At 47.3% G+C, this 24,070-nt stretch overlaps 1 protein-coding gene across 3 annotated transcripts in view; it reads right to left on the minus strand.

The window, feature by feature from the left end:
- The window catches only part of SPEN (spen family transcriptional repressor), a 66,012-nt gene extending 42,795 nt beyond the window's left edge, over window positions 1-23,217 (minus strand). For all 3 annotated transcript variants that reach the window (XM_053997303.1, XM_053997302.1, XM_053997301.1), the window contains exons 1-3: window positions 23,095-23,217; window positions 4,798-5,118; window positions 1,038-1,514 (exon numbers count right to left, since the gene is read on the minus strand). In XM_053997303.1, the coding sequence (XP_053853278.1) occupies window positions 1,038-1,514; window positions 4,798-5,118; window positions 23,095-23,177 (881 nt within the window). In that variant the 5' untranslated portion in view covers window positions 23,178-23,217. The remainder of the gene's footprint in view (window positions 1-1,037; window positions 1,515-4,797; window positions 5,119-23,094) is intronic.
- Window positions 23,218-24,070: the final 853 nt, after the last annotated feature.

Here is a 24,070-nt window from a genome sequence, read left to right on the forward strand (position 1 = left end):
ACCTTCCACTGTCCCAGGCTGCTCCAAGCCCCATCCAGCCTGGCCTTGGACACCTCCAGGGATCCAGGGGCAGCCACAGCTGCTCTGGGCACCCTGTGCCAGGGCCTGCCCACCCTCACAGGGAGGAATTCCTTCCCCATATCCCATCTAACCCTGTCCTCTGGCAGTGGGAAGCCATTCCCCCTTGTCACTCCAGGCCTTTGCAAAATCGAACACTCTACTGATACACTTATTTACTTAATGAATATTTTCAGTTTTAGAAAAGACCTGGTATGCAAAGGAAACGCTGCCAACTCTGCAAACCCTCCCGAAGAGCAGAGATCTTGGCCAAAGAGCATAAAACATTTATGGGTGCAACGGTAGCTTTGTGGCTTCCACTCTTAGGGTGAATTTAATCTTAAAAAGCCAAATATCAGAGAGGCACTTCAACATGAATTTAAAAACTATTAAAAGAAATCAGTCATTTTCTAACACCTTCTTTTCTCCCCCATATGTATTTTGTAAAGCCATGCAAATACAGAGCTATTGCAGAACCAGGGCAACGCATCCCCAGGAATCACAAACTTGGATTATTTTCTTTTAATTCTTCCAAGTCTACAAATTTTGCTGTGAGGCAGCAGGGCAAGAAATAGGAAGGCGACAAATCAAACTCATGAATGTCAGCAGTGTCAGGGAACAAGAAGAAACAGAACAATACCACTCATCATTTCCCAAACTATGTTGAAGTGTGGTCTGTAAAAAGTAGCTGACCTTAAAATTTGCATTGTCTCTCACTGAAGCAAATAAAAGTGACCCTGTTCTCCACGCACACAGGAAGCAAGGCCTTGTGTTTGTACATCCCTGCTCTGCCCAGCCACCATCTTACACATGCTGCATGGATCCACCATGGAAAATGACAAACAACAGCACCAGCGTTCCCCTTGGAACCCTTGGTGCCAACTGAGCCTTTTGACATTTCACTGCAGTTCACTTCTACCTCAACGACCAAAGCTTCACCACGGAACAAGACCCGCACAGCCCACGGCACAGGGACCTACCTGTCGCTGCTGGTACTGCTGCTGCTGCTGAGGGAGTCGCTGCTGGACGATCTGCTCCGGGAGCCGCTGCCGCTGGGGGAGCGGGCGGGCCGGGCGGCCTGGCTGGCCAGGCGCTGCGGGGACTGCGTCCTGGACTGCGACGAGTGCGGCGAGCGGCTCCGGCTGTGCTGGTAGTTCCGCTCCGGCCTTCTGCCTCGTACCTCCCGTGTAATGTCATCCCTGTAGATATCCCTGTGTACCACACTGGGCAATGTAAACTGCTCCCGGGCCCTAGGTTCGTATCGGGGGTCGTGAGCGTCAAAGCGGTTTGGACTTCGGCTCCGAGAAGTGTAATAGAGCCCGTGTTGTAAGGTCCGCTCCCGAGGGTCTCTATAGTAATCCTGATCGTAATGTCTCGTCCGATCAAATCCGCCCGTCCCCCGCTCATGGTGTCCATAGGCACTATGTTCATAAGCACGCTCCCTGTTATCTGAAGCCCTGCATTTGGGAAGGGGGAAAAATATCGCATCAGAAAGGGGCAGGCACAACTAAAAGCAAATCATGCAAACATTCATGGCAGCACTCGACTTATTGTAGCGACTGCTTCTCCACTAACCAGCAATAACCTATCAAGCAAACAATGACAAACTTCAAAACATTTTACTTGACTCCAAAATTATATTTGTATACGATCAAGCTGAGCAATCATTTTGGTTTAATCACAATATGGGGCTTTCATGACCAGCAACTTGCCTGCACAGGAAAAAAAAATTCTGCTTTCCCATGCAGAATCCTCATTTCAATTGTTCTTTTTCTTTTAAATTCTGTAAACAAGAAAAACTTCATGTTTGTGGACATCATCAACTTCTTCCTTTTCTCTCCATTTTTGCTTAAGAGCTTCAAAATTATTTTTTTCAGAATTTGGTAATTACTGGAGCTCTTATAATTATCCTTCTGCAAAAATGGCAACAAATTGGGCTGTAGCCATGAAAGCCTCCATGCAAAGCATGACCCAGAGGTAAGAAGCTGCTTTCAAAAGGGGTGGCATAACCCATAGAGATTTCCCAGAAAATTAGGGGGTTTCTTGTTGCTGCTCTAAAATATTTCACCCTCTTAGAGGGAATTTTTGCTTTGACCAGATTGCCAAAATAATTTCTTGTAAAAGTTGTGGATGCTAAAGAAACATCTCCATTACTAATGCTGGAACTGCAAGGATGCAGGTCCCCAGAACATATTAAGACCCTACACAAGGACTGGGAATCCAATTTTTAGGCAGTGTTTTTGTATCGACAGCTGCAATCACAGAATTTCTATCTGCACAAACTGCTGCTTTCCAGCAGCTACAGTCCAGTTCATTTCAGTGTTTTGAACATTTTAAATTGAGAAAGGCTTGGTGATGTTCTGAGTTAGTGTGATCTCTCAAATAAAGAGATTGACAGATGAAGGAACACCACAAATAGTTGAGTATTCCAATTTAGACAAGTACCGGGATGGTACATCGTGGTTACATCCACAAAATGGAAGATCCAGAATGGTTACTTTGAACATTTAAAAAATACTTCTAAAATTCTAATTATGTCAGGGTAGCCAAAATTAATTTAAAAATTAATTAGCCATCTTACAAGGACATTTCAACCTTTTTTTCAGCCTTCTCTCTCATATTCTTCCTTTAGAATCTGCTATGAGTCACTTCAGTCCCCTGAATCCTGATAACCCAATTCTGCCTTGTGCCTCCTCCTCCTCTCCTACATCACAGCTCTAGTTCAAATGGCAGAAATATTTCAGGGATCTTTTATAAACTGAAAATGGGATTTGAATATTTTTTCGATTAGCATCTCAGGAAGTTCCTTCCATTCCTTCTCCAATGAATCACCAGACCCTTAATCTTCTCAATATATTCACTCTCTGTTGTTAAATTGTAACTCATATCAAGCTTTCTATAGGGCTCCCTCACATTTTGCCTGCAGTTTTTTTCTCTCAAATGATATATAAAAAAACTACTTAACAAGTGCAAGAGAATGTCATTATCTTCGACATCTGTTTGAAATTCATTGTTGCATTTCTATTTCCATTACCTCTTGCTCGCAACAATGAAATTTTGAAAGCTATTTCAGCATCTGGCACAGAAATGTGTCTCTGTTTTGGTTCTTTTTTCCCCCCTTTTGAAGGACCAAGATCAACAATTTTACAAATTATTGCATTTAGCATCCTACAAAGTGTTAATCAGTGAGAGCTGATTTAATGAGGTCAGAGAAAAAGCAGTATTTTCTAGCAGGTTACTGCTACAGAGCTGACAGAAAAACAAATCCTTATCCATGAGAAGGACACAGAAGACAGACAGAGGAAGCAGAGCTGAACAGCTACTGGCTACAGTGCTTTCTTCATTTATCTATTAGTACTAAGTGCTACTGGAGTTAGTGGAAAGAGAGGGTTTGACTTGGGTTAGGAGAGGGGCTAATATACACAGGGCAGGACATACCAACCTTTTCCAAGTGTGGAAACACGACCTATATTCCCAATTAAATCTAGGGAGAGAATTGTGAACATAACTTCCCCAATTTTGGCCCCTCTTACAGGGGTAATCCACCTTCTTAATGGGCAAGGGTGTCAAATGATATTTTAGATGAACCAACAAGAAAAAAAAAAATCTTAGTGACAAGACACAAAAAAAAAATTCCACTGGACGGAAGTAGTCCCAGACTGAAACCGTAACTCTGAAACCCCCAGACTTCTTTCTTGAGACAGAAGGCACTTAAATAGATCCATAATTTTAATTTCCAGCCCTAAGTCTGAATCAAGCAGCTGGTAGAAGATCCCCCGAGGCCCGAGGGCCCTCACGCTGCTGCCAGCAGGCATCCTCTGGCCGCCTTGGTAACCATCCAGCCCAGTCACTTCTCACTGGTGTATCCACAAACGGGTATTAGCACCACGTCCTTAAAGCTAAAGTATGTTTAATGTGGAGCAGCAGAGCTTTTTAAGAGACTAGATAGTAATCCACTCCCCATGGCTACTGGCGTCTTGACTGTATACCATCCAATAAATTCAAGGCAGTAGTTCTTATCCCAGCTTTAAAAAAAATAAACTATAATTTCCAAAATTTAGTAATGTCCGTCATCTCTTTTTGCCAATACCATCAGAAAGAATAATCCCAATAACTTGGAAATGATGTAGATCCAAAATGGAACCATCACAAGCTGCCTTCGGTCTTCTCCATCCAAGCGTTATTTCCATGGCTAAGAGTTGTCGGTAGAATCCAAGGGGCTGCATCATTAAAGTCTACTCTGAATTTTGTGGTGACAATCCAATTAACATACCCGCTGCATATAGTGAGAACTGAGAGCTAGGCATCAAGCTTTCACCGAATTCTAGGTTCTAGTATTCCGAAGATACTCCACAGAGAACTTCACCACATGTTGTAGAGTAAGATAGCTCCATCTGGCAGCAGGGATACATCCAGCAAGGCCTTAATATTATCCAAGAAATGGGATCGCTACTTCTAGAAAAGAGTAACTCCAATATCGATGCTGGCCAAAGGAAATCTTCCATCTTAAAACCACCTTATTTCAAGTGTAGGTAGATATCCAACCAGCTGCAGGACACATCCTCTATGGATCCACAAGGTACCAGCCACTGGGATAGAAATCACTTCCGTTTCCAACCCAAAATAGGAAACATAGATAATTCCCAAAATTTTAAATCCATCTGGGGGCCCTAGATACGAGTTTGTGTTTCTCACCATATCAAATACAAAATACCTGCCTAGAGAAACCTTGGAACTTACCCATCAAGTCTCCGCTCATAACGTCCTTCCCGTGCATGAAGTGATGGTGGGGGGCCATAAGTGGGCCCCCCACCACCTCCTCTGAACCCAGAAACCTCTCTACTACGAGATGCTATGGAAACTGTATCATCCAATCCCCGCGCAGCACTGGGAATGGTTCCTGGCTCATTATAATCCGTCCGTAGGTCTCTATCTCCCATTTTGTTGACAGAGTTGTGTGCCTTCTGGGCACTTTTGATGTCCACAAAATCCACAAATGCTGCCACTCCGCCTTCCGACCCCCTCTTAGGGAGGATTTTGACACTTTCGACACGTCCATATCTGGAAGAGAAGCAAAGCAGAGCACACATGTTAGTGCTGGTGGGAAAAGACCATGTTTAATAACATTGCTTCCTGCAAAATCAACATCCAACCCTTCACCCTTCCCCTGTGCCAGGAAAATCAATCACTGGGAGACACCAAGAGAGGAAAAGCCATTTGGAGAGGGAAAAAGCCATTTAAACTTTCCATGGTTACATTTAAACACCTTTCTGGAAGTGTGGGGAGCCTACTATGGGATCACCCTTTTTATAGCAACAGAGCAGCAGCAGCTGAAGAAATAGAAAGGTGTTCACAACCAGAGCACCCTGCACATCATTAGTCTGACACAATTAAAGAGGCACAATTAAAACAAAACCGTGTCACGAGGAAAAATACAGACAGCCAACAATTTTCTTAGGAGACAAATGACCTTGACACAGCAATTCCACTACTTCGATCTGTATTTAACCCGGAGTGATCCTCGCTCCTGATCCCAAACCCGTTTACTTCCATACTTGGCAGGACACACGGACCCCCAGACCCAGGTACCGCTGGGGTTCAGCCTCCCACCCCCACTGCAGACCCAGCTGCCCAACAGGAGCTGAGAAATGCTGGAGGGAATGTGACACCACCCTACGTAATGTATGTTAAGTAACTGCAACACTGGCACTTACGGATGAGTAAATGTCTATGCAAAATAAAAATAAACCCAAACATGTTTGTGTACACAAGGAAACAAGATGTAAAAACATATTTAAATAACTTGCATCCACTCACAGTAGAAAGGACAAGCTGGGCGGGATGAGCACAGTGACATTTTAACAGCCAACAACTGCAGGGTTTGGGTGCTCAGTTCTCTCTGCCAAAAGATTCTGAGCGAACCAGGGAAAAGCTTTGAACTGCAGTTGGTAATCCAGGACAAGAAAAGGCAAAAAGTGTATTTCTGAATGTGCCGACATAGAGGAAAGGGACGCACAAATAAAAAACCTAATCAGGAAGTATTTGTAAACTCCTTGAAGAATCATTGTGAAAAAATTTCTATGCACAAAGGCAGCACAAGGCCGGGCAGATGTAAACAGACCTTACGCAGGAAAAACTGTTCTCAGCCACACACGCAGGGAGAAGGGAATACAACCGCCAGGCTGAGGCACACACGCTGTCAGATCCCCGAGCTGCCTCGGTTTCATGCCTGGCTTTTCCTACACCTTACAATTTCATCATTGTTGTTGGATGACTAATCCTTAAATACGATCTGAAAACCTGCCTTGCTGACTGCTGCCTTCTCATTCCAGCCTGACCTACTACACTTATATATAACCTGGTTTGGATTTAGAGCCCTTTTTTCCCTGGTTTATACTCCACTGAACGTGGCTGTGCGCACAAACAAGAGCATCTTCCAAAAAAAAAAGAAAGGCCTTGTTGGGCATAAAGAGACACAGTCACACGCAAGACACGTTCCTGCCTCTCAGCTGTCCAGGGCTGAGCTTGTCACCTTTGTGCCCCTGGGTACAGGACAGGGATGTTAATTCTTGGGAGTTTCCTAATCTGTAATGCTCTGTTGGTTTTTTTTTTTTTTAATTGTTTCTTTGTATTTTATTTAATTAAAAGCTTTAAATAATGACAAATGGAACTGCAGGAAAGCTGCTTCTCAAAGCATGCTCTCTTTGGAAGCTGGGTTTGGTTATCTTGCCTTGCAAGTAAGATTTAGAAAGCCCAGAAGAGTAGATGAGATGGTTAAAAAAAAAAAAAAAAAAAGGCCTAATTGGATGTGGCAGATGTAGAGAGAGCAGGAGAGGGAACAGGAAAGGAAGGAGAGGGAAGGAAAACAGGAAAGAGCCTATTTGTGAAAATGTTCGTGCCATGAATGAACATGACAAAAATATGGAAAGTAATTAGGAATGCTAGTGAGGATCACCCTTTAACAAGTTTCAGTGCCAGTTTTCTGCAAAGATGGACTCCAACCCTCACATCTAAACCATGTAGCTCCCAAACTGACTGCTTAGAACACCCGCTTTCCTTGCTCATTGTGTTTACATGTTCAGTTTCTGCCAACATGAGCCTGTACTTGCCTTCAGTCTTCAGGGGGGGACAGGATTAAGATACTGTTGATAATGGTATCAATCTCCCTAAAATCCTAGCTGTCCTTTGACTGCAGCCACCATGGCCCACCTCACATGAAGCACTGCCTACCAGTGACATCAGAGCTGGCCTCTGAACGACTGCCTGCTCCCCACCTTGACAACTACTGCCTAATTCTGAAATCCTAACACATACATGTTATTATACATACACAGTCAGAACTGTCATTCTTTTGCTGCAGAAGATGCAGAATGTGTTTAAAATGTTCAAATATCTAAGCTCATGCTGCCCAGAAAGCAGACAGGATACAAAACACCAGTGTAATAAGGTCCCCATCTACCACAAAACCCGCCTAGCAAAGGTGTGACTCTTCCCAATATGAATTTTTATATGGGAAGAAGTGTATTTTGGCTATTAATTTCTTTTTCCTAAATAAGAAATGGATGGGGGAGGCTACTACTGTATTGCACTGCAGCCATGGTGCTAAATCACTCCACTCCGAGACGGCGCCTGTTAATCCCCCGTTATCCAGATACATAAATATACACTGTGCTTTGGTATCCTGCCCCGTACCCTTGACAGGCCCTGAGGATAATCTGTGGCAATCGCCTTTGCTGAAAGCAAGGGAGGCAGGCGGGAGAAGGAGAAAGGGAGCAGAAGGAGATGAAAGAAAACGGAGGAGGACAGAGCCCTGAGTATTGCAGGGGAGCTGCTGGAAGAGGAAGGTTTGCCTCGGTCCTGTGACTGCAGGCATCCTTCGATCCCACCGCCAGGATCAATGTGCCGAGTGATCTGGCCTGGCCGCACCCATTGGCGTCTCTCCGAGCTGCTCCTGTCTTGGCAGATGCTGCCGGGAGGAGAGCAGGGGGAGAGGAGGGAGATCTGCAGTGCTGCATCACCACACGGCTTCACTGCAGCACAGTAACGTTACAAGGAAAAAACCACGACACTTTCTGAAGGGCCGGGGGAGGAGAGGCGGCGAGAGCACCGCGCTTCCTTATGCCAAAGCAAGGCAAAATGGAGGTGAACATGCTCCGAGAAGCAACCTTTGTCCCGGCAGAGGGCTGGGAAGAGGGGACAAAAGGCCAGGGGAGGCATGGCCGCAACCTTTGGTAGCATTGGCAGAACAGCTCCTTTCAACCTTCGCCTCATATCGCTACACCTGTGCGTCAGCCCTTCCCAAGGCTGCGTTTTGCAATCGCTGCCAGACCAACAGAAACAAAGAGGTGCCTTCGCTCGGCTCCCACTCCGCAGACTCGAATGAAAACAAGGCCTTTTAGTGCCTCTTCCCATCCACAACTCCTGCTGATTAATCATTAGCTCCACATCGTAAAGAAGGCGGCCGAGGCCGTGTTTTCGGCAGGGTTTACAGTTCAACCTGAAGCGGAGGAGACAAGGACGTGCGGGAGCTGTTATGTCACCAAGCACCTCCAACAGCACACCACGACCAAAGCACCCGGCTGTAAACATACATTGAGCAGCCCTTGCAGAAAAAAGTTGCCCAATAATCACTGCTCGAACAAAGCCACGCTAATCCAGCTTTTCAGACAAAGAAAAGGAATTCATAATTTAAGCATTATCGGTTTATTCACTGTAGATCAAAGCACCTCTACATTCAAGCAGCTGAAATGTCTCTGGGCTCTTGGCACGGCTGCTCAGCATGTTTCCCTCACTCTCCAGCCCTTCCTCCTCCTCAGCTCTTCCTCCCAAACCAGGAGGCAGCACAGCCGGGTTGTGAAGCGCAGCATCTGCCAATGCAGGGCTGGGCTGGTTCCTCCTCCCCAGGAGCGACGTGTCACCCAGGCACTGCCGAAGTCATCCTGCAGCCTAAAGCCTTCCCTACCCCGGGGATCAGCACCTCAGCTTTCCAGCTCTAATAAACCATTCAGCTCGGCTGCTCACTCTGAACATTCTTCCTGCACGGTCCCTGCTGCTCCAAGCAGAAGCATTCTAAACAAAGCATGGGCTATAAGAACACCAGCCACTAACTGTGTAGTGAGCAAACCTTACTGTTTAGTTGCAATATTTTATAAACTGATTAGGATCTTTATAGGACGATCTGTACATGATAAGAAAAGGAGGGCTGAAGTGAGGGAGATTTGTTTTTAATATAAACCAAATCCCACTTTAAATCACGGTATCTTCCTATTTCTCTTGCTGTACTTCCCACAGGTTTGTGAAGACCTTTCACACCCAACTATCTTCAGCACTGCAGAGGTCTGCAGGTCAGCTACATTCCAGCCAAAGGAACTTCATCACATTTTCATTTATAAGCTGGTGCCATGCTCCATTCCTCCACATACTACTAAATGTAACAGACACTGCAGGACCAAAATAACGCAGGAGCTTTTTCTGTTTCTGCACCGCCCATTACCAGCATGATTTGACAAGCTGCTCCGATACAGCAGAACATCCCAGTATTTTGTATTCGCTCAGGTTCCCTTTGACTGCAGTCAGGTACCTTCAGCCATCTGAAAAGGTCGGCTGATTTTGCTGTGCCACACTCAAACTCCTTCCTCCTCTGTGATTATATAACCCCAGCAAGCCCCAGCCTGCATTATTCAGTAAAACACTTGCACAGCTTGAAGCTTTCCTCGGCCAATCACATTCCTCTGGCTTCGTTGTTATTTCATAACAAAATAATGTGTCCTGAAATAATACTTCACCAGATGTTTGTGCCTCTTCTGCCTCTTCTCCTTACCCCTGACACCAAATCAGTCCAAATACCCCACACTAGGGGTACTCCGGCTCTGCATTCCCCCTGCACAAAGCAGGGCTGCTCTAGGTACAGGGAAATCCAGGATGTGCAGCTACTACACCTCCATAAAGCAGGATGCCATCATCCTCTATGGGGGTTTTTAGCCAGGCTAATGGATGTCTGTTGAGTCCAGGAACATCAATTCTGGGTCTTCTGCTATCACGGATGCTCATTTCACAGCCTGAGAGACTTGGCCCACCACAACAGCACGTGCAGCCACTTCCCAGCCATAGAATACACAAAATAACACAGCAAATAGCAGCACCGACCACACTGGGATCTTACCAGCAGCAGGACACCGAGCCACAGGGACAGCTATTCTGCAGAAATCCTGTTTGGAGTTGAGCACCAGCCTCCAGTTCCACCAGCTCCCAGCAGGAATCGCACAGTGAGCGTCTCCCGCCCGCACCACTCACAAAAGGTGTTTAATATTCACCACTGAGAGAGTTCCTGAGCCAGCAACACAAAGGGAACTTGTGTCTCTACACGGGCGTTTGCAAAGATTACAGCACTACAACTGATCACAACAAGGGCAGCGATACAATAAATGAAATACACAGCAGTTCCAACACACTTATCCTAAGGAAATGACATCCCGCCATCTTCCAAGCTTCATATGCATTACAGCCACCTGCTTTACTGTCATAAAATTTATATATACATTTATAATGTTTTTTAGAAAGGCAATTTCATATGTAGAGCGATATAAGATGGTATTTCACCATCTTCAGACCTGAGCAGCACACGTCTTTGGAATTAAGCTGTGCCTCAAGTAATGCAGAGCATTACTCAAAATTTGACAGTATCATCACATGCCTAGCATGGAAGGAGACTGAAGACTGAGAGACACAGAAAAATCAAGGTATCTAAACAAAAACCACTCAAAATTGCACTGACTGTTTCATAAATACAGTAACTAATGTGCAACAGACAGCAAATCAGGGACAGACCATTGAGGAGAGTGTGCACAGGGCAGGGATGAAAATCATTCCAATTCACTGAGATGAATCTTGACAGAAACAAGCAAAATTCCACCATCCTGGAAAACTACACTTAATTTTAAGTCTAACAAATGTGGGGAACTGTCACCTGTTGAGCCACAATCATTTCACTTGGCAGGACTGCCTGGGTTGCAGCTGCACTCAGGGCAGACCAGGAAGAAGTATTCACTATATTCACTCGATACCAAGTCCTGGTTGGCTCCCTCACCAATTGTGTCCTTCACACACTCCAGGAACCTCCCAGACTGCTTCCTCTCTGCTATATTTCCAGCAGACATGTGGTAGGTTTAAGTCCCCCACATGAACCCCCCAAGACCTCTCAAGAATGATCATGAGACTTCTCCCAGCTGCTTAGAGAATATTTCATCTGTCTCTTCAGATGAAACTGCTCTCCTGGCTGGGTGGTTTAGAACAGGCTCCCATTGGGATATTTGCCTTGTTAGCCTTCCCACCATTCTTTCCCATAAACACTGAACCCTGTCATCACTATCATTAAGCTTTAGACAATCCAAACACTTCCTAACACACAGGGCTACCCCACCACCTCTCCTTCCTTGCCAGTTCCTTCTAAAGAAGTCACAGCCATTCACTGCAGAACTCCAGTAGCGTCAGCCATCCCCACCATAATTCCATAATGGCAACTCATACCATCATCTCCTGCTGTGCAATGGTTTCCAGCTCCTCCTGTTTCTCACCTGTGCTGGGGGCACTGGTGCAGATCAATTGCTGTGTCTATAAAGATAAGACACAGCAAGTGGCTGGGACCACAGTCCGGACCATCACAAATAGGAAAGCTCATATATGAGTGATAAATCCAGGAGATGTGCAGCTTTGAAATCCTTCATCTTCCCACTGCCAAGCAAAATAAAAGAGCTCCTTATATCACAAGAAGCTCTGGTTTTCCAGCCACACCAAGAACAGCCCTTGTGACAACAATGATTCAGAAATATGCCCTAATTACCAAGCTCCCATCATTTTCTAGATTACAATCTGAGATCCTTTAAAACCTGTTTAGAGTGATCTTTATTAGCTCTGTGACCTTTGGGGGGAGAAAAACAACGTTCTTCAGGGCATTCTCTGCAGCTCTTCTTCTAGTAATAAAGATCTTCAGGGAAACGTCAAAATCCAGGAACAGAAACAATCAACCAGGTTACAGAGCTCAGCCAGACAATCCTGGGGTGAATCCTGAGCACAATGCTCATACTTCTATGCTCCTGCCCCAACACCCAAACCACTCAAACCCGGACCCCTCTGCACTTTGCAGCTCCCTCTGGCCCCCAGCAGCACTCAACGGGAAATCTCCTAACTCCCAACTACAAACGGGGGTTTTGTTAATGAGATACAGCACGCGTTCCTGCCACGCACAGAAAACAGCCAGGGCTTTGTCTGCACTCGTAATCCCTCCCTAAGAGATGACAAAGTAGGAAATTAAAAAGCTAGCATAGGCACATTCACTGATACTCCTGATACCTCTGTATTTAGGAGCAAACACTCAACAGATCAGACAGTCAGAGATAAAGCCATGCTGGAACAAATGCTTGCCTCTTTCTTTACAGCTCAGCCAAATGCTCCATTTTAAGACCCCAAGTAAGAGTGATTCCTAACGAAGACATTTTATTTATGTCTTTACTGCAAAGTGACCTTTTGGATAGTGCTGAAGTATTAATATACAAATGGAATTATTACATACCATAGAGGGAAGAAACAGAATATTTAAACCTGGTTTTTCATAGTTCCCACTTTCAGTAGCAAGGATTTCATCCAAGAGTCAATACACCCAGAAATTTTTCTGCATCCCCCATGACAACCAGTTCTGCCACAGATCAGCTGTTGCAGCCAACACACATCAGGTCACATGTGAATATAGGTGCATCCATTCCTTAAAATACTGACCAGTTCCACTGCAAGACCCCAGGACACAGAACAGCCTCAAGGAGGAGTCCCGGCAACCTTTCAAACCAGGGCGAAGAGGAGGGCGGGGGAGCTGAACCCGTGCTTTGGACATGGGGATTACATGAAGCTGGATGAATAAAAATGCCTCTCAGCACTCCATGCAACATCTCACTGGGCTACATTTAATATCCTCCCCATCCTAGTCAGCAGTTCCGCTGCCAGCAGCACCAGGAGAACCCGGCATTGCATCAGCCCAGCCAGAGCTCCACCGTGCTGGAGCGAAGGGCCTGACACAACATCAGCCACTTTCAGCTGCCAGGGTAACCAGACAAGGCACAGCCACCTCAGCCAGCCAGGACAGAGAAAGTCCCTTAGTAAGGCACTTTTCCTAGTTGTTTCTTTGGAACAATCAAGGAAAAGCACAAAAGCACCCATAGCTTATTGGTGTATATATATTATTAAAAAAAAATAAATCAAAGCAGCTTTGTGAGCAGAACTAATGAAGACTCATTTCTTACAGATGCATGTCTTGAGGTCGAATTCTCTGGCGTCCAATAACTGCCAGTTCCCACTGCAGCTTTTCCCACGGTCAGGAACACCTCTCTCCCATGTGGATTCTTTAATGTCTAATAAGGGCTGTGCTCTCACTGCAGCTTTTCTCTCCATGGGGTCGCTAATCAGGTCTCTCTCCTCTATTAAAACCGCTTGTTTTCACAAAACTCAAAGGAAAGTCATGTCTCCAAGACTGAATATCCCCTTCGCCCTCAGGTTTAGCTGAAACTGGCAAATGGGTTCAAAATTGATTAGGGAAGATATATATACACATGGCAGGAATACCTCAATCTGGCTCTCCAAGCAGATCAGAATAAATATCACTATTTGTAGAAGCACAGAAAGGTTACAGAAATATGTAGGAACTCTGCATGTTCAGCTGTGTTGTCTCAAGCACGACGAGCTGTGGTTCTTTATCCCCAACCTACACAGATGCGCACCGTCACGTTCCTACACGCTAGACACAGAGCTGCCAAATACCATCTCCAGGGCATTTTTTTTCTTCCAGCTTAAAGCATAATCTGCAGATTTGCTTCAAAAACACCAGTGGTGATAGGCTACGTTCAACACTTTCTGCAGGGGAATTGCTCAAGCCTGTTCTTTTGCGTGACTGATTTTAGGATTTGTTTGGATTTGATGTTAAGAACATGCTGCATTGCAACTGTAGGGGAATCTCTTGATTAATCAAGTTTTTTTCATTCTTACATGAAAGGGTAATTCCCCATCTCACTTTTGCTTCTCCAAGCTCTGTTTTGCATGTATTTGGCAGCAGATGGAGGAAAATGCAGAGTCACAACATTATGGTCTCCCTGCCATGCTGCAGAGCACTTGAGATGTGGATCATCTTGAAGTTTAGAAGTCTTGGTCCCACTGGTACAGACTTCTCCAGCAACAGACATTTACAACCTCTTCTCCAAGGTTTTGCATACTTTCCAGAAAATGCTACTTCAGAAGAAAAAAAAATGTTTATCTGTCTGCAGTCTCTGAGACCACCTCAAGTGATGGAACTCCTCTCCCCCCTCAAACTTCAACTGGGTTTGAACAAGTGACTGGTATCAGTTCAGCCCACAGGTCTGACAACTTGAAATTCATTTCTGACAGAAATCAGCCACAGATCCAAGGACTCCCAGTCAAATCCCTAATCACAAAAGCTCACCAATGCTAAGAGGTTGTGATCTTGACATGAGGGAGGAAATCCAGCCAGTTCCCAGTCAGTCCAGCCACTCCCGCTCTGCCACACCAGCCAGTCACCAAACGCAGATGTGCAAATGTTATTTCATTGCTTCATGACTCACCGCTTCCATTGCCCTGGAGAAAGTGCTTGTCCCTGTGACTAAACCAACTGGCAGCACAGTCCTTGGCGTGAGCCAGGTGTCAGCCCAAGGAAAATAATATTCCCCACTGACAAGCGCCCGGCAAGAGCCTGGCACACACTCGGGTGTGTTTTGTCTGCAGTGACTACCTGCGCTCCAGGCACTTTCTCCACAGGCGAGAGCCTGGGACTTTCCAGAGCCGAGCTCCTGAACCAGCCAGACTTTACTGGCTTTCTTTTTAGTGCAACTCAAAGTCGAGGTTTTGCAAAGCTGAGCTGGAAACTTGAGTTTCATCACAACAACAGGCGAGGTTTCACACCTTGGCTTTATGAGCTGACTTAAAGGAGGCCTCCCCACACCAAAGACATGAGCAGAGCTGAATCTGGAGGTGAACATGTACTACCAGACCAAGAGGGCTCCTTCTGGTGTTCAAGGATACACCACACAACCAGATACACCAACACAACTGCTGGGAAAGCTGCTCCCTCATTTTATGCTGTTTCAGTGATGAACTTCACCTTTAAGCTGAAAAATCAGACTGACACAAGCTAGGCAAGAGCATCAACTGCAGCCAACCCAGGGGCTGTAAACTCTGAAAGGATGTAGAGGAAGAGATGCTTCCTGAGCTCAAATGCCGCCAAAAAATGGTGTATCCCACCATACCCACAACCAGCGTTATCATCTACAACATCAATCTTGAAGCCACTTCTGTTTTTTAAATGTGGCAAAGATTCTCTGCTACTAATTCTTCCAATAGGTTGTTTCAGAGTTAAGAAAAAGACCAAAGGTTTACTGAGACTTTGATTACAAGGAGGTGACTGTGCTGGCCATTGGCTGTCAGGATACATATCCAGCTGCCTTCCTAAGAGCAGCAGCTCACAGATCCCTTGAAATTAAATCAGATGTTGATTACACATACAAGGGAGATACTCATCCACCCTGAGCTTTTATTCCCCTCACAGTAAGGATGCTAATGAGGCCGGAAGACTTCTTTCCCCTCCAAAGATGACTTCTTTAAACATACAACTTGGCAATTTATTTTTCTTATTTTGCCCTATTAACTATTACAGGTCACCCGCAGCTGCCACAGAGAGCCTAAAGAGGGACATTTAAACGAGCCTCTGTGATCTCTTTGGCAGCCATCACTGTTAATGAGGACGGGAGGTATTCACCCGGCAGCAGGAGCAGATGGACCACGGCGAGGAGCTTTGTGCCGTGCGGAAGCCGTGAACACCTCAGCAAAGACACAGGGAAAGCTGTGACAGGAACACCAAGTTACTCTCAATGAATCCCATGGATAGCAAACACAACCAGGTCAGTTTTCTTCCTGGAGAAAAACTGTAGGTGATGCACCACTTGCTTAAATAAAATAATTTACAATCTGGCCTTTCTTTGTTGAGCTAAAAGACAGTTTCAAATCCAGTTCTGATTGGGTACCTGACCACCTTCATGACAGGAACTTGGTCTGAACATTGCTCTCATTTCCTACCACACTGGGAATAATAAAAGACATAGAAGCTCCTCCATTTGGACAGAGGGGCATGCAAGAGGAACACACACAGGTCAGAACTATCTCACCAGCAGTATCCAACAGACAGCCCTGTAGATCATCCATTCACCCTGCTTCCAGAGACATCTGGACTTCTCTGGCTTCTCAGTGGAGAGATGAGAGCACTCTCACAGGGCATTCTGATCAGATGCGGAAGCTCACGCTCCAGATCTAAGTGTGTTTATACAAAAAAAGTGCTTTCAGTTTTAAGTTGTTGAGCCTGATTAAAAAGGGGAAGAAAAAGGAAGCAAAAAAAGCACCCTTTTGTTCTTAAAGATGTCCGAGCTCTAACCAGTCTTGCAAAAGACTGCTGCTCTCCTCCCAAGATTAGTTTTTCTGAGCAGAAAAAACGGATGCTCCTTTTGCATCTGAAGTCTTCTCACCCAAGTCACCCCCAATGTCTGCACCTCGCACAAGGCACAGACACACAAACTCCAGTCCAGAGCCAGCCACACGCAACAGCTATAGAACACATTTCCAAAAAATCCATCCCAGGAACAATGTTGTTTCCACCAAATTCAGAGGTGCTGCCTTCAATCTTTCCTGCTGACAGACCAGACTGCAGCAGGCCCTGGGATGTATCTGGTGTATTTATAAAAAGCCTGGAACAATGTTTGTTCTTTTACTGAAGGATGTTATCGTCACACTGCAGGATTTTACAGATTGCAGGAGATGATTACAGCAGGTTAAACAGTAACTACTGAAATGCACAAACCAAAGCACTTGCTCTGTTTTATTCATGGTCCAGGAGCCTTCATCACCTCTGAATGCACTGCTGCAGAACAGTGATGGAGATGGGTTTCAGGAGATCTGAGCTGCCATTACTCCCCAGGCAGAAAGGTGAAACCTCCAAATAAGTGTGTGTGTACAGTCACCAGGAGGGAAACACTGCAGACTTGTAGCCTGAGCGATGAAAAAAGCAACTTCTGTCTGATTTTCATTAACTGTCCAAGGAATCTTCAGAACACCACAAAAACTTGAGCAAAGGAAAGCAGCAAGGCTGGTTGTACACTATGAATTTCCATCCTCAGGCTCCTGTTCCTCCCACAAGATCCCTAAATCAGCATGCCAAAGATGCAGTTAAACTCAGAATCTTATTATGGAGAGCAATCATTTTTCTAGTTTATTCCTCAATTCATTGTTTAGGAATGTTTCTCCTTGCAATCTTTGGTTTCAGGGCGTTCTCAGACCTCAGCAAGTTCAATGAACTTAATAAAAAACACAAGGGAAATATCTCACTGGTTCTTATTTTTGGTAGCTACAAATCCAGAGTGTATCCAACACAGTGGCAGCTTCACAACTCACACCCAACAGCAACTCTCCCAAAACCTTCAGCAGCCTAAAAGCAGCCAGGAGGGGTGACCCTCAGTTCTACCCCTTTGCAAACATCCTCAGAAAACAGTTTTGGTGTTTGTCATTTCTCATCTGCCTCTTCACACGCAAAAGTGCATCTCCTCCCCTTCCGCACAACCCAAGAGCAGTGTGAAACCACCACAACAGCAAGATGAGCTGCAGTTGTGACACATCAGCTCACAAAAACAAAGCTCCTGAGGAGTCCCAGGTCCACCCTGACTCATCACCTCATCCAGTATCTGCCTTCCACTCATTTGGATATTTACTTCCTTTTTTTTATGGAAAGCCAGCGAATGCCTCTTCGCTCTCAGCAAAGACAAGGACCTAATTTTGAACACGCCTTAAGGTCATTTGCCAGGGAACTTGGCATGACTTTCTGGCCTATGAAAAGCAAGGAGGAATAAAAAAACAGTAAACAAGGCTATCACAAAGTGAATTTAAGCCTTTATCATCTCCTGTTCTGACAGGATGAATGGATTTAATACCTTTGTATGCCTTACTGGACTGGGAAAGTTCTCAACATATGAATCTGTTTCCTTGTACTCTGCAGGGATTATTTTCCTGTTGTACCAAATGAATTTACAGTAAGGACATGAAATACCAAAAGCCAACATCGCTCTTGAACAGCTCAGCAACAACAGAAGCTGCTCAGCTGCTCACATCAAATCACAAATAATCACAACTAAACACAGCCTGGACCTTTGAAGAAACTTCAAGAAGAAACAATGCCAGCCAGGCTCAGCAGATGACAGAAATTTGTGACCAAGTGTCATCAACTTATCTTTCTACTACAGCTCAGCGTATAAAACCACTTAATAGAAGCTTAGTCCAAATCTACACTCTTTGTGGCTTTTCATTAAGTTTCTTTGAATAATTATCCAGCCATTTCCTTGGCCAGCGTGGCGTCAACCAGCTGCCACCTCAAGTGCAGGCACAGAGCAGAATGCGGAGCAGCCGTGGATCTCAGCCTGCTCAGGGGCCACCCTCCAGACTCGGCCTGGGGGAACCAGGAGGCAGCTGCAGGCAGACAGCGCTGGGTGCCAAGCCACGATGCCACTGAGGTGGTGCCTGTACTGCTTTAGGGCACCTGGGATCTGTACTAGGAACAGAATTATTAAAGATCTGATGGCAAACCACCACCAGAACTGCCACCACCGTCACCCCAATGAGCCACCTGAGTGACCAACCTTCGCTCCATGCGAGGCTGCCTTTCACTGGAACCCACCAAAAGAACTTGCCTCATGTACTCCCCTTCTGATTCTGGGCAATCCCCCTGCCCAGTCTCCCAGCCAAACATCCTACGGTCTCTGGATTATGTTACTGGAAGTGTTTGTAAAACCAGCACCAACAAGTTCTGACGCCGCCCATTATTCCAGACATCACACCAGTAAAACACAAGTGTAAACTGTACCATCCCCTCCCTCACAGCTCTGAGCTGGAAAAGGCAGTGCCTCATCTGTGAAAATACCTAAAGTGACACAAACCCAGCGACAAAACAGGAATAGTTCTGCAGCCTTACTTCTGTATTTTCCTACAATAAAAGTACACCTGGATAGAGATCTGTATGGGCTGAGCTGAGTTAGGATAACCATCCATGTGTTTGCATCCCAAGTGACATCCAAGGACTTATCAGTGATCACCAAAATAAGCCAGGGAACACATTTAAGAGCTTTACTAGAAAACCAGGAGCACCGTTCCTTCTGACTCAAGCCAATTCTTGTGGAAAAGCACTGCAAGACCTGCCAGTGTCTGATGTGAGAAGTTTTTCCTCCAAGTATTCAACACCAGCAGTGGCCATCACCGTTCTTGCCAGGTCACCAGAGCTACCAAAATTCCCCTACACCACCTCAGTCCACAGCAGTGACACGGAGCAGAAGGCACAGATTCTACCCTCCCAGGCTGAATTTACACTCCAAACCATTGAGACAAAACATTTACTCACAAACTGACCAAATATTCTCTAGGAATTACTGAAAACAGACACTTGCTGTCACAGCACATTTTTTGCAGTTCTGTATAAAATGCCAACCACTTCTCCAGGAGGTATCCAAAGCATCTCCTGAGAAACAGACACTGGAACACAGCGAAGCCACACAAAGCCCATTTCCCACCCCCAAAAAAAAACCTTAAAAGTTATTTATCTTCTCCTAGATTCCCTGATCTGCAATGTATCTGATTTTCATTCATTTCACTGATTTTCAAGGAACACTTTTGTTTCCTGAAATACAGGGTTTCTCCTGGACTTGGTTGCCACTGTGAATGTCTTAATTCTCCCCAGCACAGGAGATTGCACACAACAGTCACATGGTCCATCATTAAGAAGCTTTTACTCCTCTTTGCCCTTTAAAACACCAGTAAAGGGACAAAGCCATGTTCTTTCAGATAACTGGAAGAAAACACAGGGAGGAAAAAAACATGGAAGGGCAGCACTTGTGTTGGGGACAAGTGTTACTATATTTAGTCGCCTTGTTCTGCAAGCTGCTGAGCATCTGTTTCAGTGATGGTAAACGACGGGTTTTTTCCAGCATTAATTAGGTGAACCCAAACCACTGCTCCCACCACTTCCCCAGGCTCACATCTCCCAGATCATAGCTCGGATTTGCTACTTATTCCACCTGAACAGTGGATCTCCAATCCTGGCACTGGCTGCATTTCTATTTCAGGGTGCCTTAATAGCTCAGTTGAAAGGAAATATAGAGCATGAGTTTTTGAAAAGGGAGTATTTGGGTAAGAAACTAAAAGACAATTTCAATACATTGAATTGCATGGAAAATCTCTCCTTTGCAATCCCCTTTAATATCAGGGAAACAGATTTTAAAAAGGGCTTCTAAGGAAAAAAATAGCACTGCTCATGTAAGCCAGTGCTTCTCCAGACCAGCTTCAGTATTCTCTAATTTGAGAGAAGAATCCATAGCAGGGAGTGTTATTTCCATTCACCTCAATAAACTAAACAAACCAATCAGGAGCAATTGGGGAAAAATAATGAAAATATACATTTCTTCGAAATTCTTAATTCATCCCTTTATAGAATTCCTTGTGAGGCTGCAAATCCCAGCAAGGTTCCCACAGTCGGTGGTTAAGTGAAGGGGGGAGGAGAGGCAGCAAACCCTCCATACTCCTGCCGAGCTGTAAGTTTTAGGAGTTTTCCCTGAATTTTTGCTGCTTTGGAAACAAGATGGCTGTTTCTCAAACTCGTGCCTAGCAGAGACCGTGCATCAGCCCAGCGAACGGGCTTCCATCTGAGAAGGACAGCATTTCCCAAGCCCAGTGGAAAAACAAACACTCGGGTGAGCTGCGCAGAGGCTCCGGGGGCAAGGCGATTCCCGGCCGCAGCCCAGTTGAGGTTTCAGGCGGTTTTCCCCCAAACCTCGCCCCGCTCCCATGGCTCAGCCTCCCCGCACGCGCTTCGCCCTATTCCCAGGCTGGGGGATGGGTGGGAACTGGGCTCTGCCAAGCCCCGCTCCATCCGAAAAGACTTTCTCTCCCGACTACAGCGTTCTTTCCAAGAAGGGAGCCTTCCCCTTCCCACCTCCACAGCCGGGCAGCCGCTTCCCTTCCCTCTGGAGAAACCCACCACGCCGTGCAAGCCTTGTGCAGCGCCTGTCCCTTCCCCCAGGCGAGCACGGGCATACAAAGGAAGCCTCGCTCCATTGTCCACCTACAGCACCTACACACCGAGCCTCGGACCCGGCTCCCTGCTCACCCCCTCGCCCCTTTTCCAGCCACAAATATTCCAGTGGTTACATCCCACTAGCATTGGGAGGCGGCGTGTCATTCCCTCCCCTTGCTTTAGTACCTGCAGCCAAAGGGCTGAAGCGTGTTTTAACTGTTTACTGCCGTGAGATCAGCCTCATCCAAGCACACAAATCCCGGGCAAAAATCACTTTGGAAAAACGGGGGAAAATGCCTGGCTACAAGGCTCCTTCCCAAACCTCCGATCGCAATTTGCCGAGGTAAAAACCAAAAAAAGGTAATTAATTCAGCGCCTGCCATTTTTCCCATCCATCTCCAAGCAACAGTACCATGGCAACTTTTTCCCTCCTTTAATACATCTTATAAAAGGAGGAGGACTGGACAAAATAAAACCAAGGAATGTCAGACTGCCACTGTGGAGCACCTAGTCCCTTAGCTAGTTATGGCTGGAATTAACCAAATAACCCTAGAGCAAGGTTTTCCCCCCAAAACCTGGCTTTGTAAACAGCACTGGGTCACGTAACCTGGACTTGAGGGACACGACAAACCACCCTGAACACACATCCACCATCCCGCACCTTCACCAGGCGGCGAATTCTTGGCTCAGGGGGATAATAAAAGTAAAAAAAAGGTGAAGCTTAATTAAAACAGGGCAATTTCAGAGCGATGAGGATGCAGAGATGGGGTTTGGCTGCTGCAGCAGCAGCTGAGGCCAGGAAGATGGAGGGGGATGCGAGACCCCCAGTCCTTCCACAACAGACGACCAGAAACCAGGGAAGAGGCGCTGGGACCTTCCCTTCTTCCCCTCGGTGTCACTGCATCTATTTTTCCCATGGTGACTCATTATTAAGGACGCTCCGTCATTTTTCCAGCACAGGAAGATTAAAGGAAGCTTCAAAATCCATTTTTTTCTGCTGTTGGTGGGATTAAAATAAAGCGCCTGTAGGGGCCATGAGCTGAGCAGGGCTCGTTGCTCTCTTTTTCTTCCTAAAAACCAGCTTCCAGCGTGGGGTGCATCAACGTGAGAGCATTTCCACAGGAAAAAGGTGTTGCTGAGGCGGCGGGGGAGAAGCCTCTTCCTCCTCCTCCTCGCAGGGAAAGACGGAGGGAGGAGGAAAAAACCCAACCATGCAAACAGCTACTACTTCCTTATGAGCAGGATTAACCTATGCAATAAAAAAAAAAAACAAAAAAACCAAAAACCAAGGAAAAAACAACCCAGCATGATATAAAGAGTCCAGAGTGCTTCCCGCGTGCAGGATCCCGTGTTTTCTCCGTGGGTTTGTGTAATTTTTTTTTTTCCCCCAGAGTCACGTTTTCGCAGCTGCAGGCGCTTCGGTTCCCACAGCTCGCTGCACCTCGGGGGGACACGCAGCATCCTCCACGGATCCAGGTGGGAGGGAAACGCAGTGAAATGGGCAAAAATAAATAGAAAAAAGTCCGAGCGCTGAATAATTAAAAAAAAAAAAAAAAATGGAATGGAATGGAATGGAAAACAAGTCGGCCAGGCTCAGCGCTGCCTCCCGACATCCTCGGCATGGGATCCGCTCCGGGACGATCGCCGAGCCCCACTCGCTGCTGCTCCGTCGTTTCGGGTCCATTTTTAGCCATTTTTGTATTTCCCCGCTCCGGCCGCGCCGCCGATCCCGCCATGGCGCGGGTTATTTACAGCGCTGTTTTCCTCCTCCTCTCCACGGGAACCGCCGTCTCCGCGCACTCCTCCCCCCCTTTCCCACGTTTTTCCCCCCGTTTTTCCCCACACCGCGGGTCGGGCCGGACGGGCCCCGCTCGCCGCTCCCCACTCACCGCTTGAAGTGCTCGATGATCTTCTCCTCGCGCACGTTCTCCGGCAGGTTGCCCACCCAGAGGTGCCTGGTTTCCCGGACCATGCTGCGCGGCGCGGGGCGAGCCCGCCGCCCGTGCCCCGGCTCCCGGCCGCCGCCTGCCCCCGCGCCGCGCCGCCGGCCGCCGCTCGCTGCCCGCCGCCGCCTCCGCCTCGCCCTCCGCCCCTTCCGCCGCGGGGCCCGGCCGCCCTCAGCGCCACCGGCCGCCGGACCGCACCATCCCCGCCGGGGGGGCCCCCTGCCCGCCGGGCCGGCTGCCGGGCGCCGGGCTCGCTCTCCGCCGCGGCTGCGCTCCCTCGCCGGCTCCCCACGCCGCGCCGCCCGCTCGCTCGCTCCCGCTGCCTCCTCCTGCTCCTCCTCCGGCAGCGGCAGCGCGGCGCCCCCGCCGCCGCCTCCTCCTCCTTTCCCCCCCCCCCCGCGCTCCCGCTGCTCCGCCGGCCCGGCCGCGCTCGCTCGCTCGCTCGCCCCCCCTCCCCTTCCCTTTTCCCTTCCCTTGCCCGCGCCTCGCGCAGCGCCACACGGGGGCCCCCGCGCAGGCGCACTGCGCCCCGGGGCGCGCGCCGCGGGGTCGGCGGGGGGGCGGGGCGAGAGCGCGCACCGCCCCGCGCGGGGGGGGGGCGAGCTGGAGTGCGCGTGCGCGGAGCGGGCGGGGGCAGTGGGGGTGTGGGAAACGGGGATGAGAGAATTGGGGTGGGGGTGTGGGAAATGGGGGGGTGAGAGAATTGGGGTGGGGGGTGTGGGAAACGGGGGGATGAGAGAATTGGGGTGGGGGGTGTGGGAAACGGGGGGATGAGAGAATTGGGGTGGGGGTGTGGGAAATGGGGGAACAAGAGAATTAGGATTGTGAGACAGTGGGAGACTTAGACACACAGTGGGAGGTTGTAAGACAATGGGGGGCTCTGAGAGTCTTATTGGGGGGCTGTGAGGATCATTACAGG

This window comes from Vidua macroura, chromosome 23 (genome assembly GCF_024509145.1).
Source record: "Vidua macroura isolate BioBank_ID:100142 chromosome 23, ASM2450914v1, whole genome shotgun sequence".
NCBI lineage: Eukaryota > Metazoa > Chordata > Aves > Passeriformes > Viduidae > Vidua > Vidua macroura.